The sequence below is a fragment of the Carcharodon carcharias genome, chromosome 14 (genome assembly GCF_017639515.1).
Source record: "Carcharodon carcharias isolate sCarCar2 chromosome 14, sCarCar2.pri, whole genome shotgun sequence".
Taxonomy (NCBI): domain Eukaryota; kingdom Metazoa; phylum Chordata; class Chondrichthyes; order Lamniformes; family Lamnidae; genus Carcharodon; species Carcharodon carcharias.
In genome coordinates this window covers 147,549,550-147,562,741 of record NC_054480.1, presented here as the reverse complement: position 1 = coordinate 147,562,741, position 13,192 = coordinate 147,549,550, and the positions used below count along the sequence as shown (strand labels likewise).

The following is a 13,192-nucleotide window of genomic DNA, read 5'->3' as shown; positions in this document are numbered from 1 at the left end:
TTCTTCAATCAACACTAATAGAATAGATTTTTTTGATCATCAGTCTGAATTATGTTAGTGAGACCTTACCTTGTATGAATTGGCTGAAATATTTGCCTACATAACAACAGTGACTACACTTAAAAGTGCTTGTTTGGCAGAGAAGCACTTTGGGATATCCTAAGCATGTGAAAGTGTTAAATTAAATGAACTTATTTCTTTCTTATTAAGTGGTATAAAAAGTGTAGATGGAAGTGAAAAGGGAGATTAGAGGAGAAAATGAGAAATGGCTAGTAGATATAACCTGAAAGAGGTTTTATAATATATAAGAACAGTTAAACAGAGAGCAGGACCTCATGGGACGATGGAGAGAGCCTAATTGTGGAAGATCAAGATACAATGGAATTATGAAATTAATATTTTACACTGTTTTAATTCATTCATGGACAGGATTTTCCCATCGGCGAGCGGGGCACAGGGACAACTCGCCGACATGTAAAATGATGCGCGGTGACATCAGGCGGAACTCCCGACGTCACCCCGCCCCATTTAAATTTTCAGGAAGGCAGGGGCTCAGCAAAATCAGCTGTGCGCCCGCCGACCTGTCAATGACCAATTGAGGCTATTGACAGAGTCATTTAAATAATTAATGGACCTGCATCGTCCAACCTTAAGGCTGGCGGATAGGCCAGGAGCCCCAGCGGGAATTAGAAAAAGCATCAAACCTTATCCACTGGCAGGAAGAGGTTTCATGTAGGTTTTTAAAAATTTAATTAAAGTGTTTTTTAAAAGTTACGGACATGTCCCAACTCATGTGACAGTGTCACATGAGGGGACAAGTCACAGAATTTTTTTTTCTGTTTTTAATATTTTTTAATGTAGAGCCGATCTCCCTGAGGCAGCACTTAGCCTCAGGGAGATATGTCACTCTTCTGTGTGCATGCGCAAAAGAGCACACTCCCGGCTGAGGGAATCCCCCTCGCCCATACAGGGAGCGCTCAGCACCTTCATGTGCCATCACGCTGGGCAGGCCTTAATTGGCCCACCCAAGTAAAATGGTGGCGCACTCCCGATTGGGGTCACCAATCAGAGGCGTGCCTCCGCGTGCCTGCTCTTCAACTCTCTCTCTCTCTCTCTCTCTCTCTCTCTCTCCCCCCCCCCCCCCCCACAACAGGGGGAAAATTCTGCCCCGTGGGATCTGAGCATTGCTGGCAAACCAGAATTTAATGCCCTTTAGAAGATAGCAGCAAGCTGCCTTCTTGGAATGCTGGTGCCACAAAGAATGTATGAGTACTAGAGAATCATATGGACCAATTGTCATAGATAACTTGAATTGGTTCCCAAAAAAAATAGTATAACTCAAGGTCTGTCACTGGTCCTTGATGGCCCTGGAAGACACGCGAGTTAGTAAAGGTTCTGCTTCCAATGTTTCCATCTTTAGCACTGTGGGACTGGAGAGTAGCAGTTCTTGGAGAAAGTTGTGCCAGGTAAGTAAAGATTAGATAGTTTAATATCTTTTGTTGGCAAACTCTTGGCACATAAAAAGACTTTAAATTATCTCCCGCCCTCAACCCTGCCACCCCATGACTGGTGGGAGAGGTCTATAGTATTAGATATTTTAAATTGCAGAACATGCACCCAACTCCACTGTTGGTTTGAAAGCAGGGTAGGATAGTTTTGGATCATCTAGCATAGAGCAGGCACAGATATCTTGGGTGCATTGTTTTATATGCTGTATACTATACAGTTGTAAAACCAGTCTCAAATTTCTGAATGTCAGAAATTTTCCTACTTGAGTAAAATGTAGGAAGTAGTTATCACACAGGCAGTTTGCAATGTTCTTCAGGGATCTTGTTTGAGATTTGCAGAGAAGGTAATATAGATGCTATATATTCTACCGAACCCTTACTTGAGATGACCTGATTATTCGATGCCAATGAAATAGGAGTTTTATATGGGTTGCATTATACCTTTAAAAATCATGTTCAACACTTTTCTCATTTTAAACATCATAAGAGTAGATCTAAAAAGGTATTTCTGTCCATTAGACTGCCACTCGAGCAAAGTGAAAAATGTATTACATTCCCAGCATTGTCACTTGTTAACTTGACGACCACAGTGCAAACAAGAAACAAATAATGTTACAAGACAATTTTTCTTTATTCATTCATCGGTTGTACCATTTATCCAGTAAGAAAGTTTCAAAGCTTCCATGACCCTCATCCAGAAATAGGTGATATATGACTAGAAGCAACTTTATAAAATTAAATGAAATGTTAATACATTTGTGTGACATTCCTTGTCTGCTATTTTATGAGGTGTTGGCCCATTTACCTCAAGCATTTACCCTTTCCAGATCAAGCAAATAATGATGTATGTTGAATGATTAACATGAAGGTACCTACAACTATCTGGAACACAAAGAACAGTTAATAGGGATTTATTCCAAAAATACAAATATTTCATATAACATGAGGAAATAAATATGTGGAGGCAAGTGGGTACATAAAGACAGATTTAAACATTTCCTAGGGAACATTTATTTTGTCTCCGAAGGTTTACACAAATTACTAGTTTCCAGACATTCACAATGAGAAACAAATTTGGCTTGGGCTGATCATAGGAAGTTTTGCGACTACAATTATGTGCTCATTAGCAAATCAGAGCATTTTCTTTGTTTAAATTCCACTTAAATCGACAGGAAGAAAAAAAAACACGTTTGTCACACATGTGAAGATTAACCGCTTCAAGACAAAAATATAAAGTGTCTTAGGTTGGAAGGGAAAAGTTATTTTAATAGACTGGGTCTTCAGATTCTTGCCAGCAGGCAAGCAGACGATCCACTTTATGACAGGGGTGTCCATTGATCAAGAGAAGCAATTAATTGTTCTTGTGGGTTAAACAAAGACAATTTAGCCAATTGCACGTGGTTATAATCTTCGTAAGATTGCTATTCAGAGTTTTTCCCACTGTAAACACTATCGCCCAGATTTTGTGGTGACAAAGTAAGCACTCACTGCTGACCTCAAAGAAAGCTGCCCACAAGATCTAGTGATCCCTGTGGAGTGGATTTTACTTTTTCCCATGTAAATTTTTTCTGGCCCCAATTATAAGGGATCTCTGTTGTCCAGCAAAAGTGATGCCATCAAGCAGGGTAAGCAGCCAATTGCACTGAATAATTCTCACAGGCTGCAAACTAAGAATTAAAATACATGGGTCTGAATTTTGCACATTTAACTGTGCATGTCCAAACGCCGAAGTAGCTATCAGTTTCACAGTTATAATAATTCACCTTCAGTACAACCTCATATTCCAGGCCTATAGAGCTTCACTTTCCACATGCACACTGCATGCGTTGCATTATATGATTTTACTGGAGGTAATCTAAGCAATAACTTAAGCCTGAAAATGCAACCTAGTTTTATGCACTACAATCCTACCACCTGCTATGCTTTGTACCTTATAACCATGGCAAGTGAACTCTAATTTGAATGTAATCATTCTGCATATCTATAATTATTAGGTATGCAAGGTAAATTTCCCAGATCTTACCATTCTTGTTATAAAATTCTCTCCCTAAATATATGGCCACCACTGTGAAATTTTATTGATAACTTTCTGCATTCAAATAATAAGCAAAATGTGAAAAGTAATAAATACTCTCTTTTCAGGGAAGGGTGAAGCTTGTCTGTCACAGCGATGTAAGAAAATAATTCAGTGTTGAATGTGTCTGTGACTGTATTTTGAAAATGTTTTGTGCAGTGCAAGATTGTAACTGTTGTTTTTCATACACTGTTATTTTAGTTGAGTTTTGGCATTCATTTTTTTTTTGTCTTTTCTGTACCAAAGGGCACGCAGCTTATTTTCAATGCTGCAAAAGAATTGGGGCAGCTTTCAAAACTAAAGGTAGGTGTGTAATGCATCTTAATCCACATCATTACCCCTGTAACGTGCAATCATCTATCTAGTGAAGTGGCTTCTACAGTTGCTCAGTGAACATTATAATTCCAGCCCATCGTACAAAATAACATGTTGCGTAAGGACAATTTATTCCACTGATTTTACTGTGTGTCTGAATTTACAGAGTACAAATACTTGTTGGAGTAAAAGCTAAGCATAAAAATGAAGTGTTAACACCTCTTTCACTGGTTTCTCCCGCATCCCCCTTGTGTCATCTCCAGGCTCATCTTACCCACATTTTCAAACATATATTCTACTATGTAGTTCTATTTGTAATAGGTAATTGGCAAATTATAACAGCTTCCTGCTCTCTTGATCGTAATCCCACTAAACTGTTGACCATGCAGGTTTCCTTCTTGGCCCTCTTGCAAGGTAAAAGTGCACCAAAAAAATTTGAAATTCAATAATACCTCTGGTATGTAGAGAATAAAGACCCCATACTTAGTAGAGAATAAGACTTATTTTTTGGAGGCAGGAAATGGTTAAGATTAGTATGAGAAACTTAGTACTAGTGGTTTGAAGGCAAGTAGCTCTTGTATCCTTATTTGTTTTGGTACTGATTTATAAGATCTTTTGCACTTTCAGGATCACATGGTCAGAGAAGAAGCCAAAAGTCTTTCCCCCAAGCAGTGTGCTGTAGTGGAGCTTGCACTAGATACTATTAAGGTAACAACTGGTTTCAATTTAGTAAAAATTTAGGGCTGAATTTTTGTTTTGGAACAGAATGCCAATGTCGGGAGTGTTTTGGTGTCCTGAACCCACACCATGTAAGTGCCTGATGCCTGACAGAATTTTCAAGAAGATGGGCAATTACTGGCTAGATGGCACATTAGCTGTCCAATTAAAGTTGGTGAGCAGGCTCCTGAGACCGGAGGGCCAATAGCAGTTCCTCTAGCACCCCACAGTCAGTTAAAGGATATGAAGCAACCCACACCTCCACCACCCTCCCAGGCAGCGCATTCCACACTTTCGCCACCCTCTGGGTAAAAAGGTTTTTCCTCACATCCCCCCCTAAACCTCCTGCCCCTCTCCTTGAGCTTATGTCCCCTCGTGACTGACCCTTCAACTAAGGGGAACAGCTGCTCCCTATCCACCCTGTCCATGCCCCTCATAATCTTGTACACCTCAATCAGGTCACCCCTCAGTCTTCTCTGCTCCAACCAAAACAACCTAAGTCTATCCAACCTCTCTTCATAACTTAAATGTTTCATCCCAGGCAACATCCTGGTGAATCTCCTCTGCACCCCCTCCAGTGCAATCACATCCTTCCTATAATGTGGCGACCAGAACTGCACACAGTACTCCAGCTGTGGCCTCACCGAGGTTCTATACAACTCCAACATGATCTACCTACTTTTGTAATCTATACCTCGATTGATAAAGCCAAGTGTCCCATATGCCTTTTTCACCACCCCACTAACATGTCCCTCTGCCTTCAGAGATCTATGGACACACATGCCAAGGTCCCTTTGTTCCTCAGAACTTCCTAGTGTCATGCTGTTCATTGAATACTTCCTTGTCAAATTACTCCTTCCAAAGTGTATCACCTCACACTTTTCAGGGTTAAATTCCATCTGCCACTTATCTGCCCATTTGACCATCCCATCTATATCTTCCTGTAGCCCAAGACACTCAACCTCAATGTTAAACACCCGGCCAATCTTTATGTCATCCATAAACTTACTAATCCTACCCCTCACATAGTCAACCTATGTTGTTTATATAAATTACAATAATACGGGACCCAGCACAGATCCCTGTGGTACGCCACTGGACACTGGCTTCCAGTCACTAAAGCATCCTTCTGTCATCACCCTCGGTCTCCTACAACTAAGCCAATTTTGAATGCACCTTATCAAATTACCCTGTATCCCATGTGCATTTGCCTTCTTTATAAGTCTCCCATGTGGGACCTTGTCAAAGGTTTTGCTAAAATCCATATAAACTACATCAACTGCACTACCCTCATCTACACACCTGGTCCCCTCCACCAGTCCTGAGAATTTGCCAGTCTGCCTGTCTCCTATTCTGCCTCTGCAGCCAAATGAAAATTCAACCCTTGGTTTCCTGTTAATAAATGTACTTGCTGGTCAAATCTTTATTGATTATTTTGAGGCAGCAAATTACAGTATAGAAATTCCACAGCGAGTGCACAAAATTAACCAGAGTAACAGTCTATCAGAGCATAAGACAATTGATAAAATAACTTGATGTAAGACGGAGTGTAATAGACATCCATTAGTTAGAGTTGCAATTGAATCATCATTTTCCAATTTCAATAGCACATATTTCAGTCCAATTTTTTTTATTCAATGCCCACTAGTAAATATACCAATATGAAAAGTAGGCTGTCTTAACCATGGCTAATCTGATCACCTTTAGAGTTTATACATCGGACTTATGCAATTTCATACTCATTTATCCTTCAATTATCTTTGCCTGATTTTATTTATTTCTTTATTTGTCACTTATATTGTTATGCTGAATAATTGTAGTTTACTTAATTGTTCTAATTTTCTATTACTTTTGTGTCCTTAATCTTGAAGTCCTTATAGTGAAATAGTAAGAACATTACTGGCCATATAACACTTGAACCTCAACCTCAAATTCAGAGCTATCTTGACTGATGCACTCCTAATTTGGATGATGAGTGTTCTGACCAGTAGTGGCAGATTAATCTTATTTGGGTTTTACAAGGTCCTTCAACCAAACAGACGATTACGTATAACTGATCAATGATTTCTACACTCTATTGATATGGTAGTTTTAGTAAAGGTTACTACATAATGTTATTGATGGATTTCAAACAGTAATTCAGTCATTTGTGAATCACTGTAATTAAATAATGTGTACAATTCTACTGCCTTTTACACAATTATATTTGTGTACTTTTCTCTGTAAGTCTCTGATAGTAAACTGTCTCTTGTAACACTGATAACTGCCAAATATTTACTTAATTTTCAAAGCGCAATGAATAATAATTTCGTTTTCCAGGTATATTCAATAGTGCTTTGGAAAACCCAACTGTGGCAGTGATGCAATAAATTACTTTAAAGAAGTTATGCCTTGTAATATTTCTGAAAGAATTAAGTTGTTACGTGTATAGGTATGAATTGCTTAATTATGTTTTATTAATGTCATATAAAATTCTGAAATCATAAAGGATAGAGTACTTTTAATTGGATGCAGTGTGTCACGGAATAGTGGGTGATGTCACTGAAAGGCTCAAGCTGTAGGATCCATGTTGAAATACATAGAAGATAGATCATGGAGGCAGGCTATTCAACCCAACTTAGTCCATGTTGGTGATTTCCTCTGCACACTCAAAAACGGCTGAAGAGAACAGAGGTAAGTGTGATTATTTTAATCACATTTACCCCTGTTCTCTTCAGGCGTTTTTCCTTCATCCACCTAATTTTCAATGTTACCATAGTTCTGCCTCAACATGAACTCTGGAATTGAATTTCAATGTCTCTCAACTCTGTAAAGAAGTTACTCTCGACTGTCCTAAATCTCTTAGTTACTCTTGTGTCTATGACCCTTTGTTCTTTGCCTCTCAGCTGCTGAAAACAGTCCATTTCCATCTACTCTGACATATTCTTTCATATTTTTAAACACTTATTTCATATGATCCCCATAATCTGTGTTCTAATGAAATAGCCTAATTTTTACAATCTTATCAACCTAAACCTTTAATGTCCTGGAAATCATCAAATCCCTCCGCTCTTCCACAGCACTTAGCGTGATGTTCAACCAATTAAATCATTTTAGTTATTTAAAGTATGCTCTTTGTAATGCTAGAATATATTTTTGTTCCTCCCATGCTGAGATGAAACACATGGCATTCAGGTGCTTTGAAACTACAACAACTCGCATTTATATAGCATCATTACCAAGAGTAAAACACCCGAGGAACTTGACAGGAGTATTATCAAAGAAAATTTAACAAAACCATATAAACAGGCATTCAGGAAGACTTCGTCAAAGAGTTGGGTTTTAAGGAGCTTCTGAAAAGAAGGAAAGAGAAGTGGAGAGGTTTAGGGAGAGAATTCCACAGCTATAGTACCAATTTTAGTGACAAAAATGCCAAAAATGCATTTGTTCCTGGAGGTGAGGGGAGGGAAGAGAATTTATATTAAATATAAGACAGTTTGTAATGAAGAAGAGAATTCGAGAGCTATCTTTGCATTCCAGGGTGATCCTGGAATACTCGGCAGTTTTGCAAGAGGAGAGCAGGACCCAATAGTGCTTAATGTGATCCAGCCAGACCCAGTGATGAATGGCTAAACCTGCCATATATGTTAAAGTTTGGATTCAAGGGACCAGAGATGAAATCCATATGAGTGAGACTGAGTATTGGTTTTAATGGGGACAGGGCATTACAGGTGGTTGATCAGATCAGTAGTTGCAGAAATGTTGTGGTGAATGGAGGGCCAAAGGCTAGAAAATTGGGATTTTGAAATTGTAAATGTAGGCGAAAATTGGGAAAGCTTTTTCTCCCCATGGATGAACACAGCAAGGAGAAGGATCAGGAGGGGGAAGGAGGAATATGGTGGTGAGTGATGTAAGGGAGTCATCAGAAATGACTTTATCTGTTATTAGCATGATGAGAGTAGCTTGGCTACATAAGATGGCATGATCTGTGGCAGGAGGTGTTGTAGCTGTGAATATGGGTAGGGAAGTTTATATGGAGGGAGAGATTATGGGAGACTAGAAGGGAAGTGGGCTCATGAGAGAAAGCATGATAAGTTGAGATGGAGGATTGAGAAGAACACATCAAAATTATAATAATCTCATCTTTTTGTGTGTTATATAAAAACCTAATTATTTCAGTACAGGGTATCTAGGGAGAAGATGAGGAAAAATCATTTGACCCAGTAGCCCTGTTCAGGTGCTACTCCATGTTTCAGCTGTTTACTCTAAACCTATTTCTCTATTTCCAGATTGTTAACATTTTTTCTAAAAATGTTTATATAATTTTTCTGGAATATTGCAGTTGACTTTTCTTTATCATTACAACATCAGACAGCCCTTATAGTGCACATAATAGCCATGCTGACCAAAAAGAATAATTGTCAATTGTTGGCTTGGTTTGGTGTACCATATGAAACATAAGTTTTGTGATCTTCAAATGTGATTCATGGAGCTGACTGAGGGTCTTTAATGATTTAGCAATATTTCCATGCTGGTGGAGTTGGCCTGAAGAAGACCTTCTTAGAAAAGAGTCCAGACCTCCAATCTCTACGGTATGCTCTGTCGCTCTACACGCAGGCTACTGACACCCTTATTAAAACTTTTATCCAGTCTCAGTCATCTCAGGGTAAGTATGGCTTCAGTCGATCCCTTTTGTTCACTAGATGCATGTTAGTCACCAATTTTATCATTTTAGTCGGATTTGATTGTATCTTCTGTAACATTTAGATAATTTTAACATCTGTTGTAGACTAAATATTGTGAAAGCTTATGATAACTGACCACATTAATGGATATTAAAAAGCTGTATTTTGGGAAGAAATGTGCTGGGGCAAAATAAGCTTAAAAAATACTTGAACTTCCATTTTTGATTTGCCTTTGTTCCTGCTTTGATACCCTGTGTTTGATCAACTCTTTCCCATATTTCAACGCGGTCTGAAATATTCATCAACACCATAACGGGGCATTCATATTAATTTACGAGTAAAGTGTTTGCAGTCTAAAACAATAAAGAAAGCCAGGAATATTTGTACTTACCTATCTAATGTATGACATATTAATAGTCTATCATGCTAAACTTAATTAGGAAACAACTAGATTTCCAGAAGTGTCACCATTATGGATCATCAAGGAACCTATAATATTCTAAACAGTTATACCACAAAAATAGCTGTAACTATTTTGCTTTATTGAAGACACTACTTGCTGTCAAATGTCACCAACTCTGTAGGGTTGGGATTAAGTTATTTTACTAAGCATGTCAGCTGCATATAAATAATATTCATTCATCAAAATAAACTTTTCATTGAAGATGCTATTAGTCTGCTCTTGACAAAGGTCTAATTTACAGACTGTAATTTTTAAATTTATTAGGTTATGCATTCTTTTCTTAGCTTTTATCTTGTATTTATTTGTAAAACATGGCCTGAATTTTTCCGTCGGCGAGTTGGGGGCGGGGCCCACTCGCAATGCGAAAATGACGCGGGATAACGCTGGGAGGAACCCCGACATCATCCTGCCCCATTTAAATATTCAGGAAGGTGGGGGGGGACAGCGCAGTCAGCTGTCCACCCACTGACCTGTCAATGGCCAATTGAGGCCATTGACAGGACCATTAAGACAATTAAAGGCCCTGCCCGTCCAACCTTAAAGTTGGTGGGTCGGCCAGGAACCCCAGCGGCTTCTGAAAACACAGGAAACCTTATCCACTGGCGGGATGAGGTTTCATGTCAGTTTTTAAAAATTTTAATAAAGTTTTAGTCATATTTATTAACATGTCCCATCTCATGTGACATTGTCACTTGAGGGGGACATGTTAATAATGTTTTTATTATTCTATTTTTGATATTTAAAACAGTGATCTCCCCGGGGCTGCACTTAGTCTCAGGGACATGTGCTCTCTGTGGTGCGCAAGCATGAAAGAGCGCACTCTGACAGTTGGGGAGTTCCTCCCCCCCCCCCCCCCCCCCCCCCCCCCCCCCCCCCCCACCTCCGCCTCTGCACAGGAAGTGCATAGCGCTTCCCGTCGGGCAGCCCGCTGGGTGGGCCTTAATTGGCCTGCCCACTTAAAATGGCGGCAGGGCCCATTTCGGTGGCAGTGATCGGCTGTCCACCCGCCACCGAGCCGGTGGGGCCCACCCACCCATCAAGGGCAAAATTCTGCCCCATGAGACCAAACGCCTTAATAAAATGATCAGCTGGACCACCTCTGATGCCCTAGACCCCATTAAAACTATTATTCATTGCATAATAGTTGAATTAGAATAGATTCAAGCAGTAACATCTGAGATATCATCAACCTCTACATATAGTCATTTGCTGACTGTCCAAACAGCAACTTTGTAAAGTTTGATTAATACAGCTGAAAATGGGTTTTATCATGAAAATGAACACCTTAAATCAGTGTCAATCCATGGCCTGTGAGGACCCAATCTAAAGATTCTAAAAATGATTTTTTTTAAAAAACCCCAAAACTAAGTTCTCGTCAGATTGGGGTACAGTAATCAATCCCATTAGTATTTTTTTTAATTGTTCACAACCTTTCAAAACGTACCTATTAGTGTCCCTCTGGCCAAAAGATCCAACTTAATTTATGGAGTCTTTAAATTATTAGCAGAAAATCCCAATAGCGATTAATTCCCCCTGGGGGGGTGGGGGGCGAGACCAGTTTTATGTGCAGGGTCTGCCTCAGGCGTGATGCTTTGAAAACTCATGCAAAAGATTGCAGAAACTCGATTCACATTCCATGCAAATTGTGCTTCAAGTTCCTCAATCTTTTGTGTCAGTGTTGCCAACAACAGGCATTGCATTGAGGAAACCAGCACAATCGAGCAGAAACTCCAGGGCATAATATGTACAAGACTTAGCATAATGTCGTTAACACTGATTAATATTTACATATATTTCAATTCCTTGTATTTAGTAACTAGAAAATAATTTCATTACCAAATGTGACTATGGTTGTTATGACTAGATCCTGCTGAAGGAAATTTTGATGAAACCCACCCTTAGGTTTACTCTGTTCTCAGTGGAAAGCTAGAGTGTTCATACTGATTTGTTACTTCAACTTTCCAAGGCCTCAAAATTATGCTCAAGATGTTCATTTGAAATTTCTTTGCTGAGGTATTGGCCCATTTATTTAAAAGGTGTAATGTCATTTAAAAGTCCTTTAAAAGAACTGTTTTGATGAAGAGTCATACAGACTCGAAACGTTAACTGTCTTCCTCTCCACAGATGCTGTCAGACCTGCTGAGTTTTTCCAGCAATTTTTGTTTTTGTTTCAGATTTCCAGCATCCACAGTATTTTGCTTTTATATTAACATTGACAACATAGTTTTGCTTAAGCTGTTAACAATGGAGGATACTTGGCCAAACAGCAGTGTAACTATTTTATTTTGTTACATCATGAGTCTACTGGATCTATTAAGCACCCAACTGTGAAAATATTCTAATATAAAAGCAAAATACAGTGGATGCTGGAGATCTGAAATAAGAACAGAAAATGCTGGAAAAACTCAATGGGCCTGACGGCATCTGTGGAGGGAGAAAAACAGAGTTAATGTTTTGAGTCCCTATGACCCTTCTTCAAACCTCTGTGATTTGTGAAAATATTCTACCATCTCATGCTGGAATGAGTACAGTAGTTTCATCGTGAAAGCATAGAAAATTGCAAATTTTTCATGGCCTTTAACTGCTCGTCATCTGTGGTGTCCGTGACTCTTTCCACTCAAACTTTTAAGATAATGTACAAAATGACTACTTCCTCCATGTATTCCATAATGCAGAAACGAGCCATCTCTAAATAGCAATAATCCAACTACAGTTAACAATTTGAACATAGAAAAAGATGAGAAGATATTAGAGACGATGCAGAAAAAATTTGCGAGAATGTTTCCAGGAATGAGGGACTTCAATTACATGGATAGATTCGAGAAGCTGGAGTTGTTGTCCTTAGAGAAAAGGCAGCTGAGAGGAGATTTGATGGAGGTGTTCAAAATTATGAGGTACCTGGACAGAGTAGATAGACATATTGATGGGCATATTGATTTAAAATGAATGGCAAAAGAACCAGGGCAATTTGAGGAAAACATTTTTACACAGCGAGTGGTTAGGATCTGGATTTTTTTTAAATTTGTTCATGTGCTGTGGGCATCACTGGAAAGGCCAGCATTTGTTGCCCATCCCTAATTGCCCCTTGAGAACTGAGTGGCTTGCTAGGCTGCTTAAGAGTCAACACATTGTTATTTGGTCTGGGATCACATTAAGGCCAGACCAGGTAAGGAAAGTCACTCACAGCTCGACCTTCATCTCTTTCTGCACCTCCCTGCCTTGCCAATCACCCATAGCAGCCCATGGCCGAGACCGTGGTGTTCCGAAGCAGACCTGAAGCATCAACAGAGACCTCCCAACTTCTGAGAGCTGTTTCGTGGTGGAGCCATGTCCACGAGAATCCACCCAGAATGCGATGTACGTGTTCTTCCAGGGACCAGTAGCTCTAGGACTCCAGCATCATCATCTCCTCGGATGTCCACAATTTGAGCAAGGCCCTGAAGATGTGTCC

The 13,192-nt window shown here is 39.5% G+C and overlaps 1 protein-coding gene across 1 annotated transcript in view; it reads left to right on the top strand.

Moving 5' to 3' along the window:
* LOC121287635 (protein unc-13 homolog A-like) overlaps positions 1–13,192 on the top strand; it is a 298,606-nt gene that overhangs the window by 262,125 nt on the left and 23,289 nt on the right. Inside the window, exons 33-35 of the mRNA XM_041205568.1 lie at positions 3,829–3,885; positions 4,525–4,605; positions 9,112–9,259. Coding sequence (XP_041061502.1) covers positions 3,829–3,885; positions 4,525–4,605; positions 9,112–9,259 — 286 coding nt within the window. The remainder of the gene's footprint in view (positions 1–3,828; positions 3,886–4,524; positions 4,606–9,111; positions 9,260–13,192) is intronic.